At 46.4% G+C, this 23,042-nt stretch overlaps 1 protein-coding gene across 2 annotated transcripts; it reads left to right on the top strand.

The window, feature by feature from the left end:
• The first annotated feature begins 185 nt into the window (after nucleotides 1–185).
• POLDIP3 (DNA polymerase delta interacting protein 3) lies at nucleotides 186–23,029 on the top strand. 2 transcript variants are annotated; one of them, XM_050954427.1, is made up of 9 exons: nucleotides 186–364; nucleotides 3,340–3,733; nucleotides 10,519–10,593; nucleotides 13,913–14,008; nucleotides 15,208–15,390; nucleotides 16,077–16,154; nucleotides 17,238–17,367; nucleotides 18,338–18,404; nucleotides 18,904–23,029. In XM_050954427.1, the coding sequence occupies exons 1-9, from the start codon at nucleotides 258–260 to the stop codon at nucleotides 19,076–19,078; spliced, it is 1,305 nt and encodes a 434-aa protein (XP_050810384.1). In that variant the 5' UTR covers nucleotides 186–257; the 3' UTR covers nucleotides 19,079–23,029. The 2 variants fall into 2 exon arrangements, with proteins under 2 accessions (XP_050810384.1, XP_050810376.1); XM_050954419.1 differs by having other exon boundaries at nucleotides 190–364; nucleotides 10,516–10,593.
• Nucleotides 23,030–23,042: the final 13 nt, after the last annotated feature.

A 23,042-nucleotide genomic window follows, 5' to 3' on the forward strand; every position in this document is an offset into this window, starting at 1 on the left:
CCGCGGTTCCAGACACTCTTTACGCTTCCATCGTGTCTCTTTTCAGCGTGAGCATTATTTTCGGGGTAGAAATCGTCCACGTAACCGTCGTCCCGTATGCAAATATGGAGTCTTCGGACGCACAGGATTGTGGGAACCGCGCGCCTTACCTTCTCGCCCTCTTTGTGGCGCGCGCGCGCGCCCGGGGAGGGTGGGTCGCGCGATGCAGCCCCGTTGCCGCGCGGAGCTGGGAGGGGAAGCGGAAGTAGTTTAATCTCATGTCCGGGACTCGCTCGCTGCGTCTTGTCTCTGGGCCCCGCGACAAGATGGCGGACCTGTCCCTGGACGAGCTCATCCGGAAGCGCGGTGTGACGGTGAAGGGGAGGTGAGCGGCCGGGGGCCCGGGACGCAGCGCGCTGGGGCGGGGAGTCACCGGCGGGACTCCGAGCCCCACTATCACCCCTGCCTGGGCCTGTTCCAGCGGCGGCCGCCCCCTCCTCACACCCCCGACTTTCCATTGGCTGAGTCTCTGTCCCCTGGGACCCCTCTCTAGATGCTAATTGGCTGGCCTTGTTGTCAGTCAGACCGGATGGGGGGAATGGAGATTCAGGGAGGGGGCAGCTCGGCGGCGGCGGCGGCTGCTGCCCCCTGTCCCCCCCCCTCCCGGGTGCGGGACCGGCCTCTCCCGTATGGGGCCGGCAGCCTCGCTGTGCCGTGGGGGTCGCCCTGCCCTTTCCCGGTGCTCGCCTAGGCTCCCCTCCAGCTTCCTGCCTTCGCCTGCGCAAGCCCCCTCCCTGCCAGAGCAAAGGGATCTGCTGCCTCCCGAGACTGCTGCTCCGCTGCTCTTCTCTCGGCCTCCCCTGCTGCGGCTTTGTCTACACTGGAGAACTGAACCAGGCTAAGCATAAAGGGTTCAGTGAGTCCACACTAGCCGTGCTGAAAGGATTCAGTAACTATTGCAGGTTTGCCCTGCAGCCACGCTAACACACTGCTTTAAGTGTAGGACTTCACGTTTTCTGTGTTCTTGGGTACCCTGCCTGCAGTTCCCAGCACAGCTCCCAGCAGTGGGACATGGAAGGCCTAGTTTAAACATTTGGGCTAGTCTGCAGCCACACTGGCCAGAGTTCAGGATGAAATGATTCAGACTAAACAGATATTTAGATCTGAAAAATCATAGTCTCCTTCATACAGTTGATAGCACACCTGCAAAACTGTTCAGCGTTCTTGTGGATGTGACATGCGTTATAAGGTAGTTAAGAGGTGAGAATGATTCTTAGCATAGCAAGTATATATCTAGTGTAGACAAGGCCTATGTGCCCTCTTGATTTTCCTGCCCTGCTACCTTTTCCTATGGCAGCTTTTGACCTTCCTTTTTGCCTCAGACACTCGATGCTCCTCAAGACCCTGTTCATGCTTCGCATCTCTCTCTCTGCTCTTCCTAGGCAATCCAGTCTGCTCCCATGGTTTTAGTTTGGGGAGAGGTTAGACTTGAACATGTGCTAAAGTGGATAAGTTAAAGTCTACATTATCTTGTCTAGCTTCATCTTCTACAACAGGTTAGCTTACGCATATTGACTAGTGCAGCATTTTTCAACCCATGGGTTGGGTTGCAAGAAATTGGGTTGCGAGAATGTTCCAAAGGGTCACGTGGCAGCTCCTGTCCCACAGGGCTGGCTGGGCTTGCCTCCCTGCTCCAGGCACTACAATCTCTGTGGTCCCAGGGCCCAGCTGTCATGATGATGGGAGCCTCAACAGTCCAAATTTGAGTGAACCAAGCTGTAACCCTGTGAGGCAGGTCAGAACTCCACTCACAAATTTTATCCAGTCACGGAGGCGGGACCAGACCAGACCAGCACTGCAACCCCAGAGGTTGCAATGCCGGGAGCAGAGAGCCAAACCCAGCCAGCCCCACAGCACAGGAGCTGCCACTGTGGGGTGAGTGCCCCACCCCCGGGGCAGGATCTGACTGAAACCACCCCAGGACGTCCACCCCCAGACTATTTACTGGGTTGTGACAAGTCATAAACATTTACAAATGGATCCTGAGCCCCAAAAGATTGAGAACTACTTGGCTAGTACATTTTAACACACTTTTAAATCCTAGTCTAGCCAAGGCCTTGGCTTTGTCCCTTCATTCATGCTTTCCTGCATTCTTGGAACAGTCTTATGCTGTTTATTACACGAAGCACTTCCTCTCTCTCTTTCAAAACCCTTCTTAACAGGAATCCTTACAACCTTCATTTGCTCAGCAGTAATCTGTCAACAGCATCCCTTACTTGAACATTTGTGCCTTGTCTATTTCTTGTTCATGGTGTCTGACATGGATTGTAAGCTCCCTGATCCAGCTAATATGCCTTACTTAGTATTTGGCAAGCAGAATTAATTTATATTACTATATAATGCTGTTTAATACAGCCTTGCAAGATTGTCATGAAAATTCAAAAGTCTAGGCATAAAATCTGCTTGCCCACTCAAACATTATGAAAGTGATAACTCTTATTTTATTTGTCACATCAAGCTATTAAGTAGAATTTGTAATAACAGGAACAGAGTTATATGGAGTGATGTGGTTACTGGTTCCTCCTGTATTAGGCATCATTCAGTTACTACAGGAGTGATTCTCTGCAGAAAAGTGACAGTCGTCATACCACCTACTTTTTTCTTTAACTCTTGCTCTCTTGATAACACTGATTTAACTTAATCTTCAATACAGAGAATCCTGACTGCTTTCAACAGCGTTAAGTAGGTAGCAGTCTGTATAATTCTGCTCAGATGCTAATACTGGAACTGGGTGAATTGAAGTGAAAATGGTGTAAGCCACTCACACATCCTAACATCTGAGGGTCATGCACTTCAAGAAAACATAACTTGTGTTTGTCTAACAGGAATTCTTGAAAAGATGTCAGTACAGGTTAATTTTGTTTTTCTACCAGGGCATATTGTGTTACAAAGAACATGTTGAAGGATGTGCTGAATCCAAAAGTGTGGAAAGCTGTTTCTGTCCTTTTGGTCTTTGCATGGTTCCCCCAAAATAACAACGCTTGAAGTCATAAGGGCTTAGATGGGAGCTGCTGTATGTTCAGCATTTACAGCTGCTTAAGTATGGACTTAGGAACTCATTTTTAAAAATCTTGTCGTTTTGCCTTTTGCATATCATGTCATATAGTTTATTAATCAGCTTATAAAACACCTAGGACCTTTAGAATAGATAGACTATTGGAATATCACTCTGCTGCTGTTTTGTATGTGCACATGCATACTCGGGGTTCTGTTTGGGAATACAGGGTTTTGTTTGCACCCACAGAAATGCTTCCATTAATGTTATAACCCACTTTATCAGTCTGAAATATATTTTTCCAGACTAAACAGCAGGCCAGTATTTGGAGGCATTCGATCTCGAATTGGGATCCAGCAAACTCTTTTAAGTAGACCAACACCAACCATCAGTTTCCAAAGGACATTTGATGCCCGGCAAAAGATTGGCCTCACTGATGCGCGACACAAACTGGGAGTTAAAGATGCTCGGGAGAAACTGCTTCAGAAAGATGCTCGGTTCAAAATCAAAGGGAAAGTGCAGGATGCCCGGGAAATGCTGAATTCCCGCAAGCAGCAGAGTGTGCCTGCTGAGAAGGTGACCAAAGTGATAGATGCCAGAGAGAAGATCAGCTTGAAAAGGAGTGCTCCTACTGCTGCAATTGTAAGTCCATCTGTGGGGACAGTGACCCCAGCCATGAAGATCACCAAAACAATTCAGGTAGGTAGTCACTGCTATCCTATCACTTGATCCCCACCATCTGTGCTATGACAGGCCAGTTACAATGATAGCGGTTGGATAGATGAATTCAAATGATTACAGAGGAGGAATGTGGGAACCATAGTGATGAATTTTAACCCAGACACTGAAATAGGCATGCCAGGTTTTATGGTGTCTGGATTTTTGGTATTTGGAGTGTTGTCTGCAAAATCTGAGCTTTCATGTGAGCAAAAGTGATTCTGGTCCTTCTAGTGGCCAATAAAATCTTCTACATGTGACTAAGGCAGCGTTCTGAGTCTTCAGACAGACTGAAGTAGTAGCACTGAGAGATGTGAAGCACCCTCATCTTGCCCAGAAAAAATCTGAGGAAAATATAAGCCTGCATCCCAAAAAAGGGAGAAAAAACCAGAGGCAGGAGTTGTAGACCAAGCTGGATGAGGTGATTAAGAAAAAGCAGAAAGCCTACAAGGAGTGGAAGAAGGGTGGGATTAGCAAGGAAAGCTACCTTAGTGAGGTCAGAACATGTTGGGATAAAGTGAGAAAGGCTAAAAGCCATGTAGAGTTGGACCTTGCAAAGGGAATTAAAACCAATAGTAAAAGGTTCTATAGCCATATAAATAAGAAGAAAACAAAGAAAGAAGAAGTGGGACCACTAAACACTGAGGATGGAATGGAGGTTAAGGATAACCTAGGCATGGCCCAATATCTAAATAAGTACTTTGCCTCAGTCTTTAATAAGGCTAATGAGGAGCTTAGGGATAATGGAAGGATGACAAATGGGAATGAGGATATGGAGGTGGATATTACCACATCTGAGGTAGAAGCCAAACTTGAACAGCTTAATGGGACAAAATCGGAGGGCCCAGATAATCTTCAGCCAAGAATATTAAAGGAACTGGCGCATGAAATTGCAAGCCCATTAGCAAGAATTTTTAATGAATTGGTAAACTCACGGGTTGTACCGTACGACTGGAGAATTGCTAACATTGTTCCTATCTTTAAGAAAGGGAAAAACGTGATCCGAGTAACTATAGGCCTGTTAGTTTGACATCTGTAGTATGTAAGGTCTTGGAAAAAATTTTGAAGGAGAAAGTAGTTAAGGACATTGAGGCCAATGGTAATTGGGACAAATTACAACATGGTTTTACTAAAGGTAGATCATGCCAAACCAACCTGATCTCCTTCTTTGAAAGGGTGACAGATTATTTAGACAAAGGAAATGCAGTAGATCTAATTTACCTCGATTTCAGTAAGGCATTTGACACGGTTCCACATGGGGAATTATTAGTTAAATTGGAAAAGATGGAGATCAATATGAAAATTGAAAGGTGGATAAGGAACTGGTTAAAGGGGAGACTCCAAGGGATCGTATTGAAGGGTGAACTGTCAGGCTGGAAGGAGGTTACTAGTGGAGTTCCTCAAGGATTGGTTTTGGGGCCAATCTTATTTAACCTTTTTATTAGTGACCTTGGCACAAAAAGCGGGAATGTGCTAATAAAGTTTGTGGATGACACAAAGCTGGAGGGTATTGCTAACACAGAGAAGGACCGGGATATCATACAGGACGATCTGGATGACCTTGTAAACTGGAGTAATAATAATAGGATGAAATTTAATAGTGAAAAGTGCAAGGTCATGCACTTCGGGATTAATAATAAGAATTTTAGATATACACTGGGGACACATCAGTTGGAAGCAACAGAGGAGGAGAAGGACCTTGGAGTATTGGTTGATCACAGGATGACTATGAGCCGCCAATGTGATATGGCCGTTAAAAAAGCTAATGCAGTTTTAGGATGCATCAGGCGAGGTATTTCCTCAAAGATAAGGAGGTGTTAGTACCGTTGTATAAGGCACTGTTGAGACCTCATCTAGAATACTGTGTGCAGTTCTGGTCTCCCATGTTTAAGAAGGATGAATTCAAACTGGAACAGGTTCAGAGACGGGCTACTAGGATGATCCGAGGAATGGAAAACTTGCCTTATGAAAGGAGACTCAAAGAGCTTGGCTTGTTTAGCCTAGCCAAAAGAAGGCTGAGGAGGGATATGCTTGCTCTTTATAAATATATCAGAGGGATTAATATTAGGGAGGGAGAGGAATTATTTAAGCTAAGTACCAAGGTAGACACAAGAACAAATGGGTATAAACTGGACGCTAGGAAGTTTAGACTTGAAATTAGACGAAGGTTTCTAACCATTAGAGGAGTGAAGTTCTGGAACAGCCTTCCAAGGGGATTAGTGGGGGCAAAAGACATATCTGGCTTTAAGACAAAGCTTGATAAGTTTATGGAAGGGATGGTATGATGGGATAGCTTAATTTTGGCAATTGATCTTTGATTATCAGCAGATAAGTATGCCCAGTGGTCTGGGATGGGATGTTGGATGGGATGGGATCTGAGTTACTGCAGAGAATTCTTTCCTGAGTGCTGGCTGGTGAGTCTTGCCCACATGCTCAGGGTTTAGCTGATCGCCATATTTGGGGTCGGGAAGGAATTTTCCTCTGGGGCAGATTGGCAGAGGCCCTGGAGGTTTTTCGCCTTCCTCTGCAGTTTTTCTCCTTCCTCTGGGTCACTTGCTGGTGGATTCTCTGCAGCTTGAGGTCCTCAAACCACAATTTGAAGACTTCAATAACTCAGATATAGGTTAGGGGTTTGTTATAGAAGTGGATGGGTAGGGTTCTGTGGCCTGCTTTGTGCAGGAGGTCAGACTAGATGATCATATTGGTTTCTTCTGACCCTAAAGTCTATGAGTCTATAAGTATCATCATTAACTCCTACACTGCTGATCATCATAGCAAAACACCCATCTGGACAGCGTGGTTGGATGTTCTGTTAATTGGATAGGACTGTCTGCAAGAATAAGATTACAAGTTAGAATATGCAGTTATTTGCATTTATAACAGATATCTACATTTTTGGTCTTCATTTCCCCATCTTCTCTTCTTTTCCAGCCCTTTTCCAGCACAAGCTGATGATGACCTGTTTTAGCAGGAAAGTTCTCGTTTTCAGGAAGTGGCCTATTTACTTGACAAATTACAAAACCCGGGTTTTGTCCCAGATTCAATATAGCCAACTGATTGGCCTGCCAGCTTTCCTCTGTTCACTGATCTCTGACTTTACCCCGTTGCCATGGATACAACCTTTCCCATCCACCCTCAGGCAGAGGTGGATTAAGATTTATTAGTGCCCTGGGCACAAAGAACATTTGGGCCCCCCCATGCTCCTTCCTTTCCCCGCCAAGGCCCTGTGACCTGGCTGAAATGGGATAAATGGCCAGTTTTGCCAAAAAGGGACTTGGGGGGGGGTGGGGGGAGAAGAGTGGCGGTGCTTGGGGGTGAGCAGCAGGGCCCAGGCCAGCCCTGCACAAGGAGGCAGGGGGGGAATATGCTCATTGGGCTCCAGCGGGCGGGGCCTCAGGAAAGGAGGAGCAGCGTGGCAAGACCCTGGGGGGAGAGGAGAAGCAAGGATGCAGGGCCAGAGTTCCGGTGCTCCTGCAGGGGCCCCCACATTGGCCGGGGCTCCTGGGCACAGGCTCTGTGGGCCTGTGTGGTAATCCACCACTGCCCTCAGGTAACATGAATCTCAGCTAACTCTCCTGGACCCCAGTGCCGCTTATCACCTGCCAGGCTCCACAGTGAACTACACGTGCACTTAGTGCAGTGAGTAGACCCGTATGTCACTGTAAAGGAGGAGAGGATGCTGGACAGCTAAAAGGAAAGGTGCTGGGGGAGAGCAGCAAACCACCGCACATGATAACAGGAACTTACAACCTGATCCTGACCCCTTCTGGCTGCTAAACTGTCCTCCTCCCTAGGATGAGCACCACAGCTACCAAAACCTTTTGCTGAATCTCTTACCTGACCACTCTTTTCAGCTGCTTCCCATGTCTGCTAGGAAAAGCCATTTCCTCCTTGAATTTGGAGGACTGAATTTTTGGAGAAATTGCACATTATCTCTGCAGAGTTCCCAGTCCTTGCCAGCCTGGGGAGTGAGAGACTAGACCAAAGGATAGAAGCTGGCTCTCTCACTTTACTGTAGTGTGATGCATTAATCACAGTACAGTAAAGCTTCCCATAGTGGTTGATTATTCAAATAGGTGACACTTATAGCAATCCTTGACAGTTAAGGTAAAGGGATGTGTACAGAGCTCTCGGCTGTGAGGCGTTAAGACTCTTGCAGTGCACGCTAGAAGATTTAAGTGGCTTCTGAAAACTTGGTCTACTTTAATGACCTTACTGATTTTTTTGACCAATTCCTCTTGCCCTACAGAGCTGACTAAGGAGTAGTGCAGGGCTTCTCAAACTTCATTGCACCATGACCCCCTTATGACAACAATGTTACTACATGACCTCGGGAGTGGGAGGGGTGGAGCCCGAGCCCCGCTGTCTGATGTGGCGGGTGGGAGCTCAGACTTCAGCTTCAGACCTGGGTCCCAGCAAGTCTAATGTTGGCCCTGGTGACCCCATTAAAATGAGATTGCAACCCACTTTGGGGTTCCGACCCACAGTTTGAGAACTGCTGGAATTGTGCATAGTAGAGTTAAAAACAACATGAAATCACATAACTAAAACCACAGAGGAAACCCTACATGTGATCTAAGATTCTTCACAGGTTTTGCCAAAATTCCCAGCTGTTTGCAAATGCCCCTGCTCACAACCCACAAACTAAACTGTCCTGGTCCCATCAGGCAGACAGCCATGTTGCCTTGGGATGCAATCTTGTCAGATGTCTGACATGAATGGAAGATAGTTCTTGATCATTACCTGAATGAGAGGCCTCCAAGGAAACCTCAGTGTGCTGCAGGAAGTGGTGGTGGTGGTTTAGTAGGGAAGACATTCTCTCTGAATCTGAATCAGTGGCAGAGAAGGAGCCTAGAGGGAGCTGTGCTGCAGGAGATGCTGCCTTCTAGAAATGCAAAACTGAGGCTCTGACTCATTGTGATTATTAAAAGTTCCTATGCTAATTTTGCAAAGAGAATATTAGCCCCACTGTCCTGGACAAGTTACATACTGCTCTCGGAGATGGCTGCTAAACAGTTAAGAGACCCAATATTCCAGAAAAGGAACTGTCAGTTGTGAAATGGTGAAGTTGTAGATCAGGGGTCTCAAACTCAAATGACCATGAGGCCCACATGAGGACTAGTACATTGGCCCAAGGGCCGCATCACTGAAACCCCCCCCGCTGCCCTCAGCCCTGCCCCCACCCCACCCCTTCCATGTGGCTCTGCCCCGCCTCTTCCCACCCCTTCCCTGCCCCCATTCCAACCCCTTCCCAAAATCCCCACCCCAACTCCGCCCCCTCCCTGCCTCCAGGGGGTGCAGGAGGAGTGTGGGGTGTGGCAGGGGCTCAGGGCAGGGAGTTGGGATGTGGGGTGCAGGAGGGATGAGAGTTGCGGCAGGGGGTTGGGGTGTAGGAGGGGTACGGCAGAGGGCTCAGGGCAGGGGATTGGGGTGAAGGAAGGGTGTGGTAGGGGGTTCAGGGAAGTGGGCTGGGGTGCGGCAGGGGGCTCAGGGCAGGGGCTTGGGGTGCAGGAGGGGTGTGGCAGGGGGCTCAGGGCAGGGGATTGGGGTGCAGGAGGGGTGCGGCAGGGGGCTCAGGGCAGGGGATTAGGGTGCAGGAGGGGTGCGGCAGAGGGCTCAGGGCAGTGGCTTGGGGTGCGGGGTGCGGCAGGGAGCTCAGGGTACGGCAGGGGGTTGGGTGTGGCAGGGAGCTCAGGGCAGTGGGTTGGGGTGCAGGAGGGGTGCGGCAAGGGGCTCAGGGCAGGGTGTTCGACTGCAGGCACGGTTCGGGGGGGTGGGCATGTACTGGCCCAGCATATACTGGAACATGGGTGAGGAGAGGTGCAGGGGTGTATTGCTGTTGTTTCAGGCACCACCCCCAGCATCTCCCATTGGCCGGGAACAGGGAACTGTGGCCAATGGGAGCTGCTGGGGGCGGTGCCTGAAGCAACATCAACACACACCCTGCACCTATCCTCCCCCACGTTCTTTCTGCTTCCCAGAACGGTGTGGGGGCAGGGCAGGCAGGGAGCTTGCCCTGACCCCGGTGTGCTCCAGGCCAGAGCCACTCTAGGTAAATACTGGGGGAAGGTGGGGGGCTCCTGCGGGCCGCGTGTTTGAGACCCTTGTGGTAGACCCTGGGTTTATTCCAGTCGCACAGAGTAACTGGTCAGACTGCTGAAAGGACCAGCTGTACCATCTTGTGCAGCATTAGCTTCAAGCAAAACTTCATACTTGAGTAGGGATAAGTTCATGCTTGATATAGAACAGAGCTTTTGAATTACTTTGATCCTTAGGGTGTAGGTTTCTGGACAATACCATAAAACGTGGTTATATGCACTGTTGCTTCCCACAGCACCAAAGAAGGGCAGTCTGCAGATCCTGTCACTTAGCTATATTTAATATTTGTATATGCATAAGTCTGATCTTAGCCTTGCAGGTTTTAAATTCATCTCCTGCTAATCTTGAGTCAAAGTTCACATAATTGGCAGTTATAAATCCTCTACCTAGGCCTTAGCTCTTAATTCCTTTGTTGTTTTGGGCTGGTGTGTCATGCTGAGCACTTACTGCAGAAAAAAAAATTGATTCTGCATTATTCTGACTCTTCTGTGCTTTCTAACTGAGGCTTTGTCTCTATGTCCTACCTACCATGGTATATATGAGAGCAGGGATGTGAGTCTTATTTAAGTATTCTTGAAATGAACAAATGGCTGCCCTGTTTTGAGACTGGGACTGGCAGATTGTGGTGTTAATCCTTTGGCTGTTTCTTTCCTTTGATACCACAGCAGAAGGCTGCAGTCCCAGGACACACTCATCCTGCAGGAATGAGGATCAATGTAGTGAACAACCACACACAGAGACAGGTGAGTTCCATTCACTGGCAGTACTGGTACTATCCACTTGTTATTATGTGTTTTCCCCAAGGATTAGTAAATGTGACGGGGACACCTTTCATTTTCCTCTGGGTTCTAGTATCTTGGAAAGGGAGGAATTTGAAAGTTCTTTCACACCTTGACTCTTGTGTATTCTTGTGAAGAAGGTAGGAGGAGGAGAGGTCAAATAAAAGGGACCTTTTATATCGTAGCTATCGTACATGACAGTTCTGAGAATACAGGGTGGTATTTACAACCTTTGCCTTTCTGAGTTTTAAAGTTTCTTTGCAGAATCCTCTCCTGTGTCCCTTCCCTCTAGACTCTTGTCATAAAATCGTTGGTAATATCACACCAGATCATGCAGTTGGTCCATCTAGTCCAACATCCAGCCTGCTAGGCTGAATCTGGTTGTGGTCTGTTCACAAATGACCAGGTGCATTATGTGGGGGGTTCCCCCTTCTCAGAAGTTCTGAATACTGGACTCTGATGAGGCAGAATGCTGGATTACGTTGACCAGTGCTATGATTTAGCCTGGTAGTTTCTGTATTCATTAACTGAGCACACCTCCTCTGGAGGTCTGAGGGAGACATCTGGCACTCTGTGCTGTCACTTTCTTTTACCATATTTGCATTTGAAATCTTTTAGCACCAGCCAGACTTGTAACATTCTCATCTCCTTTGATTTCTTTTCTCTTCTTCTGTACCCAGGCTCTTGTTTCTTTTGGGGTTTTCCTCCACAGTATCTCTCAAATCTATTTTTTCCTCTTCATAGCTATGGTAAAACCTTTTCCATGTCTTGGTCATCTCTTGCCTTGATGAGTGTAATTGCCTTATCTCTGGCCTTCTTTGGTCTTATCTCTTAATTTACTCCCCACCCTTATCTGCCCAGAATGCCGTTGGTTAGAACACTTCTTTCTTCCTTTCTTCTGGCAATGTTGCTGCATTCTGTGAATCCCTTCGCCAACTTTCTCTTTCCATCCATGTCAGATACAAGCCCCTTGTCCTCATCCTCAGTGTTCCACACAACTCCATCCCTGCCAATACTTCTGCTCTCATTTCATCCAACTATCCCTCTTCTTACAGTCCTGCTGCATCTCTTGCCTTCATGCTTTCTTCATTACTGCAGCTTATGCTTGGAGCAGACTCCTATTTCCTGTGCCCAACCAGAACCTGTGTCCTCCTTAAACCCACTTCTTTTGCAGATCCTTTCTTCACTGATCTCCACACTTTGTAAACTGTTTCCCTGAGTATAGAATTATAGAACGGTAAGGGACCTCGAGAGGTTATCTAATCCAGTCCCCTACACTCGTAGCTGGACTAAGTATTATCAAGACCATTTCTGACAGGTGTTTGTCTAACCTGCTCTTAAAAATCTCCAATGATGGAGACTCCACAACCTCCCTAAGCAATTTATTCCAGTGCTTAACCACCCTGACAGGAAGTTTTTCCTAATGTCCAATCTAAACCTCCCTTGTTGCAATTTAAGCCCATTGCTTCGTGTCTTCTCCTCAGAGGTTAAGAACAATTTTTCTTCCTTCTCCTTGTGACAACCTTTTATGTAGTTGAAAACTGTTATGTCTTCTCTGTCTTCTCTTTTCCAGACTAAACAAACCCAGTTTTTTCAATCTTCCCTGATAGGTCATGTTTTCTAGACCTTTAATTATTTTTGTAGCCCTTTCGACTCTCTCAAATTTGTCCTCATCCTTCCTAAAATGTGGCACCCAGAACTGGACACAATACTCCAGTTGAGGCCTAATCAGTGCAGAGTAGAGCAGAAGAATTACTTCTTGTGTCTTGCTTACAACACTCCTGCTAATACATCCCAGAATTATGTTTACTTTTTTTGCAACAGTGTAACTCTGTTGACTCATAATCAACTTGTGGTCCACTGTGTCCCCCAGATCTCTTTCCACAGTACTCCTTCCTCTGCAGTCATTTCCCATTTTGTATGTGTGCAACTGATTGTTCCTTCCTAAGTGGAGTACTTTGCATTTGTCCTTATTGAATTTCATGCTACGTACTTCAGGTCATTTCTCCAGTTTGTCCATATCGTTTTGAATTTTAATCCTATCCTCCTCAGCAGTTGCAACCCCTCCCAGTTTGGTACACCTCTACCCTATTATAATGCAACCCGATATAACACAAATTCGGATATAACACAGTAAAGCAGCACTCCGGCTGATCAAAGCAAGTTCAATATAATGCAGTTTCACCTATAACTCTGTAAGATTTTTTTGGCTCCCGAGGACAGCTTTAAAGCAGGGTAGAGGTGTATTGTCTGCAAACTTTATAAGTGTACTTTGTATGCCATTATCTAAATCATTGATTAAGATACTGAACAGAACCAGACCCAGAACTGATCCCTGCGGGACCCCACTCGTTATGTCCTTCCAGCATGACTGTGAACCACTGATAACTACTCTCTGGGAACGGTTTTCCAACCAGTTTTGCACCCGCCTTATAATAGCTCCATCTAGGTTGCATTTCCCTAGTTTGTTTATGAGAAGATCCTGCGAGACAGTATCAAAAGCTTTACTAAAGTCAAGATATACCATATATCTTTGTGTTTGAGTTGAATTATAAGCTCTTTGGGCAGGTATCTTGGCTTTGTGTTTTGGAAACAACCATATGCATTTATATTTCCTCTTAAAAACAGTATTGGCTACAATGTAATGAAAGTATTTGGGAGTTCCCCACAGTGTTGAGGGTAGGGATTCAAAGCATCTAACGAAGCTTGGAAATGAATTGTTCATTCAGCAACAAAGAATTTCGACCTCCTCAGCACAGTGTTTTCTGGGACCGGACAGGCATCTAATGTGTTGAATACAGTTTATTCAAAAGGAAGTTTGGACTCACATGCATTTGGCAGCCATCTGCTTACCAAAAAGTCATGTACATTTGCTTTAGGCTGGTAGCTGGCAGGATGCTAAGGAACAGCAGGCACTAAATCTTCACTGTATTAATGTCCATGAGTCCACATAATGTTCAGCGATTCAGAAATCTGTATGTAGCTGCAGTATTTCTGGAGAACTCTCTTTGCTGTGGCATCCCTGAGGAAGAAGTGTCATTGCGAGGGCACTCTTGTGTTCACTTGCTTTTTGAATCAGATTTATCCAACCTCAGCTCTTTGTCACTGAGTTGTGAGGGCAGGAGCAAGGCACAGAGAGGGGTTGTTGCTACCATCTCTCTGACAGTGAGCAGGTCTGTTCCTCAGGAGGCTGTAGTTGGGGAGAGGAAGGTGATGGGCATGGTGCCATCTGAGTAAAACCATGCCCTTGTGAGACTATCGTTTGCTTGCTGTTTGTCTTTAGGGCCTGTATGACATGGAAGATGATGATGAAAGTGTATCTCCCCTTCCTAGCAAACAGATGAAAATCACCACCACAAACAGCTTCCTGCACAACGCGGTAAGGGAGTGTCTCGACAGTCCCCACCACACCATGCTCACCTTGGGTGGACATGCAGGCTGCAGTTTTACAGGGCTTATGTTCTTTTAAAGTATGTAAAAGATCCCCTTGGAATGTGTTTGCCCTCAGCCCCTCCCTTTCCTTCATGCCTGTGCTTCCAGCTTTACCTTGCAGGTCAGAGGAGTCCTCTTTGGGCTCTGTACGTTGTTATAAGCCTTTTGCAGCCAGAATGACTGCTTACCGTCACTGGTAGGAGATTCCTGCATGTTGGCTTTTGGCTGTCTTCCCCTGGTGGGGGAATAGTTCCTTGAACCTGGCTCATCATTGCCTGAGCATGCGAGTAGTGGAAACTTGCTGGTCCCACTGATCCCAGACTGGACAACTAGAGAGAGAGATCCTCTTGCATTGCAAAATTGCAGCTGGCTGCCTATCCGCAGGCACCAACCATCTGGGGGAGGGTGGAAAAGCAGGCAAATAAATGTGGCTGTCCTGGCGCCCACAATCTGGTTTGGTTCATCTAAGTCAGTGCTGAATCAATGCCACTTAACTGCTGGAGTTGCCAGCATCTGACTAAGATTTAAAACTGAGCTCCTGACCACTTAAGGTCATTAAAAATTCCTGGATTTTTTTTGCAAGAGTAGAGATGTTAGTTCCAATACACTGACCACATTCCAAGCATGATCATTATATTCTGCTGACCTAAAACTCCCCAAGCAGCCCCCAACTGGAGATGTTATTCTTCACATCTCTTACCGTGATACTAGGTTAGTGTTTCTGGAGAAGAATGGCCACTGCATTCTAGCCCATAGATAGATAAATCGTAATGGATGAATGATCTCTGCAGGCAGTTTGAAAAGTGCTTTGGGATCTTCAGGATGAATGATGTAAAATGAAAATCCTTCTTAACTGAGCTTTACTACTGCAATGTGAAAACAAGTATCCTTTAACAGTGCTTGTCTGCAAGGAGCGGTGACACTGTCTTTAGGGCTAAATGCATCCATAAGTGCTTTAGCTGATTTCCCCAGCCAGGGGTGGAGCTGCTGAGAGTCTCCAGTAGCTCATAAAGTCATCAGACTGGGAGGGTGTGACAGCACCTCAGTGTGTGTTGGTAACTCTCCCTGGCTATTGCTGCTTGAAAAGGGGTTTCTGCTTGAGAAGGTTACAGCTTTCAAGGATGCTGTTATTCACCCTTTGTTTAGGCTGGGCTGAGTGGCAATAAGTTCTCTCTTTCCAAGACCGTCCCCCTCACCAAAGTGGTCCAGAATGACACCTATACAGCCCCCCCAGCACCTCTCTCTCCCATTCGGACAAAGGCCCTGACAAACATGTCCCGGACCTTGGTGACCAAGGAGGAACCACCAAAAGAACCAGCACCTGTAGAGGTGAGTACAAGATAAGGGGTCTGCCTTCTAGTGGATACCCTCCACACCTCTAAAATCTGTCTAGATTGGCTGGATGGAGAGCTCGCCTCGACATCTCCCTCCCACACCCTCAACATGGGATTTGTTACTTAGAGGGTCAAGCCAATCTAGGTGACTAGAACCCACTTCCAGGCATTTTAAAGCTGAATCTGTCTATGAATCCTCATTTATTGCTAAACAGTAAGAAGGGGGAATGTTTGGGCTTCCCATCTTGATGTTTTTGTTGAATGTTCTGTCCCCCAGAAGTCCTGGCAGAATCCGTGTTGCTAGGATAAAAGATAAGAAATGGGTGGTTACTTCAACACCAATGGTGACTTCAGGGACCAATGGGATTTGAGATTTAACTGACTGTTTACATGTGCAGGGCTAAACTAATGATCACACTTGGGGTTGAGATGGAAAAATAACTTCAGAGACCTATCAGCAGGAAAGATGGGCTTTATCTGTAAAGACCAGTTGGGCTAGGTTTGAGGGAGCTTAGTACCGTCTTAACTTTTCAGCATTGTTTTTCCCTCTCCCTTCTCCCATTTGCCTTCCCTAGGGCCCTATTTGCTTCAGTTTATTCATGCTTTCTCTGCCATGATGTCTTCTCTGATGTCTTTTACTCTGTCCTTCTGCATATGATATGCTCTTCTTTGTGTTAGCAGCCGGTGTTCAGCCCTTTGGAAGGTACAAAGATGACTGTGAACAATCTGCACCCCAGAGTCACAGAGGAAGACATTGTTGTGAGTGCCATTTATTGCTGGGCTCTGTGTGGCTAGAATTTCCCTCATGCCCCTCTCCATAGATTTGATTGCACTAGCCACATTTTGTATTAGTGCAGGGGTTGACATTTGTTTTTTCGGAAGAGTTCTGAGAGTTCCCTACCTTCCACTTCTTAACCTTTATGCTGAAGAAAAATCCCTTTTAGGGTGCATTGAGACCATGTGTAGTTGGCTGGAGGAGTTGATTTCAAGGGATACGTGGCATTGTTCTCACCCTTCTACTGCCCACCCTCCACATCCAGAACCTCCACAGCACTTGCTCATAGTAAGCCTCCCTTGTGCTCCCAGCTCCTGAGCACTAAACATAGGCCCCCAGCTGATTAGAATTTTAATTTGTGTTCCTTTCAGAAATGAAAAACATGGAAATCCTTTTAATCCCACTTTGGAAAAACCTTCCTCTCTCTTTCAGTTAGACAGAGAGGGGTTACTGGGTTTAACTCCAGTTATTTCCTATGCTATGACTGAAGTAACCTTGAACGCTTCATCCTGCAGTAGTGTTAGTAATCAATCTATCAGACACCCAAGTACTTATACCAGTGGTGGGCAACCTGCAGCCCATCAGGGTAATCTGATTGCGGGCCCCGAGATGTTTTCCTGTCATTGACCGTCTGCAGGCATGGCCCCCCTGCAGCTCCCAGTGGTCACTTTTGCCATCCCCAGCCAATGGAAGCTGCAGGAAGTGGCAGCCAGCACATCCCAGCGGCTCGTTGCTTCCTGCAGCTCCCATTGGCCAGGAATGACGAACTGCAGCCACTGGGAGCTGCAGGGGGCCATGCCTGTGGACGGTCAACGTCAGCAAAATGTCTTGTGGCCCACAGTCACATTACCCTGATGGGCCGCAGTGTAGCCCACCACTGACTTATACCATAGTCGGTATCTCTAGACTGCTAGCTATTTCACTCCCAGAGTCTTGAACTACTCAGCTGTGGATGTGGGGGCCCTCTTTCTGAGCCTGGCCCACCATGGTAAGACCGTCAGATCAAAGCAATAACTCTAATGTGGCACTGACAGCAAGCACAGCCATGACCTGCTGTCTGTCCTCAGGAGCTGTTTTGTGTGTGTGGCGCTCTAAAGCGAGCCCGTCTCATGCACCCTGGAGTGGCTGAAGTGGTCTTTGTGAAGAAGGAAGATGCCATCACAGCATATAAGAAATACAACAACAGATGTTTAGATGGTAAGTTTGAGGCTGGAGTTGAAGGTCAGGTGCATGAATCAATCAAAGGCTTTCCAGCTCGGTGCAGATTTCAGAAGGTAATTCAGAGTCTTGTGCTGCTCAAGGAGGGAGTGTGTCAGGGAATGCTACTGAGAGCTGGATAAAGGGGGTTGGGGTTCAATGCTACAGGTTTTATGTAGGTAGTTGAGTATCTCCACTGTCCGTCAGTGTTGTTTTCAAAATCTATTTCCCTAGGGGAGCGGTCTAGCTCAGAGGTTGCCTCTGGCTTCCGCTGAAGTTAAAAACACAAAATTCTCCCCACCAGATAAAACTATTGGTGCATTTAATCCAGTATCCTGTCTCTGACCCCAGCCAATGCTGGACACTTCACAGGAAGGCATTGTGTCCCTGCTTGGGCAGTATGACGAACCCCTGTGTTTTGCAAAGGCCTCAAGGCACATCCAAAGCATTTCTGAAATCAGGGGGTTGCAAAAATGAATATCAGTCTCTGTATGGATTTTGAATAGTACAGTGATTCAGCTAATACAATTTACCGATATATAATTGTAGATAGAAATTCATTGCTGACTCTAGATGGTTATTCACTTGCTCTTTGCCCTTAAACTTGAGGATTGATGGCTCTTGTAACTTTATCCTAGCGAGCAAAGTCACTTAAGGTGAAAGCAGCTCACAATCGGAGATTCTCTTGCATCTTTGCTAAACCATAGCAGCCTACTCTGTAATTGCTCGGCCAGCTGTTATGCTGGTGCTAGAGTATTGTAATTGCATTAAGCTCTTACGGTAGCTCCGCTGCTGCTTGCAAGTGCTCTGACTTTGCCATGACTCAAGAGTGAAGCTGCTGTCTCTAATGGCTCCCCACAATTCCCCAATGTGTGGGGCTGCATCCACTCACCTCTGTCCGCACGTCAGTGTAATGCTTCTGGGGTCTTGCCTTGCTGGGGATATGAAATTTGGTTTTGGGTTTTTTTAGGGCAGCCAATGAAGTGCAACCTTCACATGAACGGGAACGTCATCACATCAGATCAGCCAATCTTGCTGTAAGTGCTCCGGGTGGAAGAGCCAAAAGAATTTGCAGGTTCTGTTTTGGGGAGGACTTTTTGAGGTGAGGTACAGGAGGAATATTTTTCTATGGCAAATTCTTCTCACAAGAAAATCCTCTGTAGCCCTTTTTCACCTACACCCCTTCAGCTGTACCTAGCGCTGGATTGCAGCTGCTGCCTTTCCACTCAAGGAAAACAAGATGAGACTCCTTCCACAGCCCATCAGTGCTAGCCTGACTGGCTGCAGGATTGCTCCTGAGCAATGCAATGCGTTCCCTTCACATGCACCTGAATTGAGTGTGCTGCAGTCTGTTTCCAAAGCACCCCTAGCCCCTGCTGGCTCAGGAATGAGAGGCTGGGACCAGGAACCCTTCCACGGCTGAAAGCATTTCTTAAGCCACACACCTAATGTCTTGGAGGGGGAACAGTAGCCTCTGAGACTGCCCTAGTCTTATTGTAATGTGAGATTAACTATTGTGTCTTTCTCATCATGCAGTCGATTAAGCGACACCCCCTCTGTGAAGAAGGAAGTAGAACCACGGCGGTCGAATGCTGGTGCCTCCTCAAATCCGCCAGCTGAGGTGGACCCTGACACCATTTTGAAGGCTCTCTTCAAATCCTCGGCGGCCTCTGTCTCTGTGCAGCCCACAGAATTCAAAATCAAACTCTGAGAAGAGTGGAGGCGAGCAGTGGACTGGAAAACTTGCTGAAGGCCTGGAAGGGGAGAATCACGTGGGAGCGCAGGTGTTACTGTGTTTGCCCACCTTGTGTTTTTTGTTTTCTATGATCGCTACCTTCCTGTACAGTAGTGTTCCCTCTCTTGTGTATTTTCTGTTTTCATAGTTGGAGTTTTCTTCCACATTTTTCCAAGAGAATAACCTCCCCCGTCTAACAGTGAGATATATTACCAAGCATAGACTCATGTAACTCCCTCGTTTGCTCCACACCCCTTTGTGGCCAGCTATTAAAAGTGCACCTAGAGACTTTGAGGGAAGGGGAATGATAAACAGCACCTCTTGTCCTCCGGCTAACAACCTCTGACCGAAAGGTGAAGCCCCTCTGTTATTGTTGCTTGATACCAGATTTAATTTTTAAAGCTGCTTCATTTGGGGTGGAGCCAGGTGTGATGCTCAGAAGCAAGCAGCGTTTTGACACTTTTATCTCACGTGCACCTGGTAGGATACAACTTCTGCCTGGTTGTTAGATGCTTTGCTAATCAGCAGCTGTGACACTTGGAGGCTCTGAGAAGAATCCAGCTCCCCTGTTTATCAACTGATGGAAGAGTTTGGGCTGTGGGGAGGATATGTGCACAAGTGCAGACATACCGCATCTAATCTACTGTCACAGTTAAGCCTCTGCTATTGTCCTGGTGAAGTTCAGCATTCAGTAACGCACTGAGGGGGAGAAAATAGCCCAGGCTTCTGTGTAACATGAATATATCTGCTCCTTAGGGTACCCCAGGGTGATCTGCATTTTCCTTCTTTCTGGACTAACTTCATGTGAGAGCAGGGATTTTAACCAGAAACACTAGAAATTGAGTGTTTCCCCTCCAATTAGGTTGAGTCATATCATGTTCTGCCAACCCCTGCTGTCCATGTAGGGACATGAGCTTTTTTATTGAGTGGGGTTGGGACTGGGAAGTTCTTCTAGCATCTCCAGTCCAATTTTATGGAGAGGAGTGGGTTGGGAAGTAAGTCATGTACTAATATGTAGGAAATAATCCTCTTGTCCGCCTGCTCTGAAGGAGTATCAATTGTAAAATGGCTCCACGTGAGCTATGCTTGGCCGATATGCAGACCAGCTGCTCATGTACATGGGCTGGAAGGATGGTGGAGGCACTTCATGGCCTCAGGGATGGCCGTTGGGAAATCAGTGTAAGGTATACAGCAGAGAAGAGAGCATGGAAACCAAGCAAGCCCCAGGTAGAGCCACAAGAATGTACCTTCCAAGGAGGGACTGTTTGTCTGTGATGAGCCATTGGCCACTAGGTGGCACTTGTTGTGCTCCCATTGTTAGCATAGTATTAACCCAGTGAAAATTGGGAAGTCCAGGTAGCTCTAACTCTATTAGTTTCAATTGTATTATGAGAAAAGAGGAAAGTGAAAACCACCCCAAAATCTGGCTGAAGTTTGAACTTGATCCTTCCAGCTATGAAACTAACCAATTCTGGTCAGCACTGCGGATATTCTTTAGTGAACTCTGTCCAGTACCATTATAGATTCAGACTCCATTTCTTGGTGGACCCTATGTTTCTTTTGCACTCTTGTGCAAACTCTTTGTTCTGTCCGGTGGCTACAAACCATTCCTCTATCATGCCATTTCACTCGTAGCCATAGAAAGAACTGAGGACTCAACAGAACTTGCTTTTCTGAGTACTCATTGTATCTGGAAAATAACTGCAGTTATCGGGGATGCTTCTTATGAACTGCAAGTGTATGGGGGAAAGGTTTGAGACATCAATTGTTCCTCTTTTAGATCATCCATCAGACATCTGTGTTTTAATAAAAAGGGGTGGGAGAAAGGGAGTGTTAGGGGTTGGAGAAGACTATGTATTATCTGTTTCAGAATAAATGTTTGTTATACAGAGATTGGATTCTAAACTTCTTAAGACACTGAGGAAATTGACAGAGGCCAGGTCAGTTGAACTTTGAATCAAGCCTGCTGCTTCACTGGTAGAAAGAAGTTGGGAAGTCTCAAATCAGTAGTGTTGGTTCAGTGAATGCCATACATAGTTAAGCACAAGGTGGGCAGTGGGAGGAGAGTGCATGCCTGGCTCAACTCAGGCAACTGGTACTAATATGACAAAGCCTTACAGCTTTAGTGCTGAAGTTCAGCCCAGCTCACTATGTCATCAGAATTATTACCAGCTGATAGCTGGCTGCTGTCCTATGATGTGAAATGAGATTGGTAGTCTTGGTCTAATTTTTAGTAGCTAGGTATCCACACTATCAAAATGGACAGTCAGTCCACATTATTGGCAGCTTGAAGGCAAAAGAATGAATGGAGCTTTGAGACTGAACAACCCTCAGGGTTGAAATATATTGGTGAGACGATGTGGAGAAGTTTGCATTGCTGCTGTCTTCTCCATACCTGTTCTGAGAGAGGCCTTCAGTTTACAGGTCTTTTAGGTATCTTTCAGGAGCACTAAGCTCACAACAAACATTTAATTAAAGAGTGGATCCTAACTATGCACTGTCTGAGCCTTTTGGCAATTCTCACTTCATGAAGGTCTACAACAGTTGTAACAGTAGAGGGGAAAATATGTTCCAGTGTTCATTTACACAGTAATCTCTTTGGAGCAGGGACAGCACCGAGCCCAATGGGCCCTGAACCTGAGTAAGGTCTTTCAGTGCTACTGCAATGTAAATAAGGCAATGAGAACCTGGGAACCTTACATAGTAGCACAACTCTCCTGCCTGCCTCGGAAAACTTTTGTCTGTCCTTTCTCCCAGTAATAATATTTCTATCATGACAGATGAAATGTCTATAAGGCCACTGACCTTCCAAGTGGTGGAGTGCATGTTTTTGATGATAACCACAAGAATTCCTGTGCTGCATCCTTATTTTTAAACATCCATATGCTCTGTGGTGGTGTATTTACCCAGCTCATCATGGCCTCCTTAGGACAGAAGACTTGAGTTGTCTGCATTGCAAAGCCTCTTTACATGGATGCTAACCTTCCTTTTCCCATTTGACAAGAAACATGGTGGTCTTCAGCCTGGCTAAGACTATCAGGACCGTGTGAAGCAACAAGCCCTAGAACGGCCACTGACCACTTAGCAAGCATGTAAACAGAACCTACATGGTGACAAGCTTTCAAAGTTTATCTTCCTGATTAAAAATGCAGCCTCAAGGCTCTGAAAGGGTTTGTCACTACTGTAAGTACTGCTCCATGGAGACAAACCTGCAGTAACACTAATCCTTTTAGAGGACTGTTGTCCTGTTGATCCACAGTTAGTTCCAAAGGCAGAAAGGCATGGTGCGTTCTGGTGTCCCTCTGTCTAAAAATGTTCTCTATAGTAGATTATTATGCAGTTAACAAGGAGCTTTCTGATTTTATACACTAAGCCTCAGCCACAGCTGGAGAAAGGATACAGGTCTAGGTGGGTCACTAATCTCCATATTTTTGGCATAGGAAGTTCCTTTACTGTTAGGATGATGTGAATGTAGACACATGCATTAATGGTATTTGTTTAAGGAAGAGAGTCACATTATTAACATTGTGATCATAGGTCAAACCTGGGATAATTTAACTGACATGGACATTTATTTAGAAGGCCATGGCACACTTTTTATTTCCCTACAGCCCAGGAGCTCAAGTGTGACCATTGAGAATGTTTGGATTATACATATACTGTAATGGAGAGCCTGAGTCAAAGGTGAGTTCTACTAACAGACCTTATTTGTAGAATTCTAATATAATTTAGTAAGTTACCCAAAAAAAGTGCATTTGTCATGTGTTACCTGTAAAGGTGTAGCAGTGGGGGATCTTGACCTTGGTCATTTCTGAGACTTTAAATCTAATGAAGGTCACCTTTCCCATGATATCTGCAAAGTGTTCAATCATTTATCCATATCCATTTTTAATCATAATTTAAATAAACCAAATCTTGCCATCCTTACTGGATCAGCCTG

This window comes from Gopherus flavomarginatus, chromosome 1 (genome assembly GCF_025201925.1).
Source record: "Gopherus flavomarginatus isolate rGopFla2 chromosome 1, rGopFla2.mat.asm, whole genome shotgun sequence".
Classification (NCBI taxonomy): domain Eukaryota; kingdom Metazoa; phylum Chordata; order Testudines; family Testudinidae; genus Gopherus; species Gopherus flavomarginatus.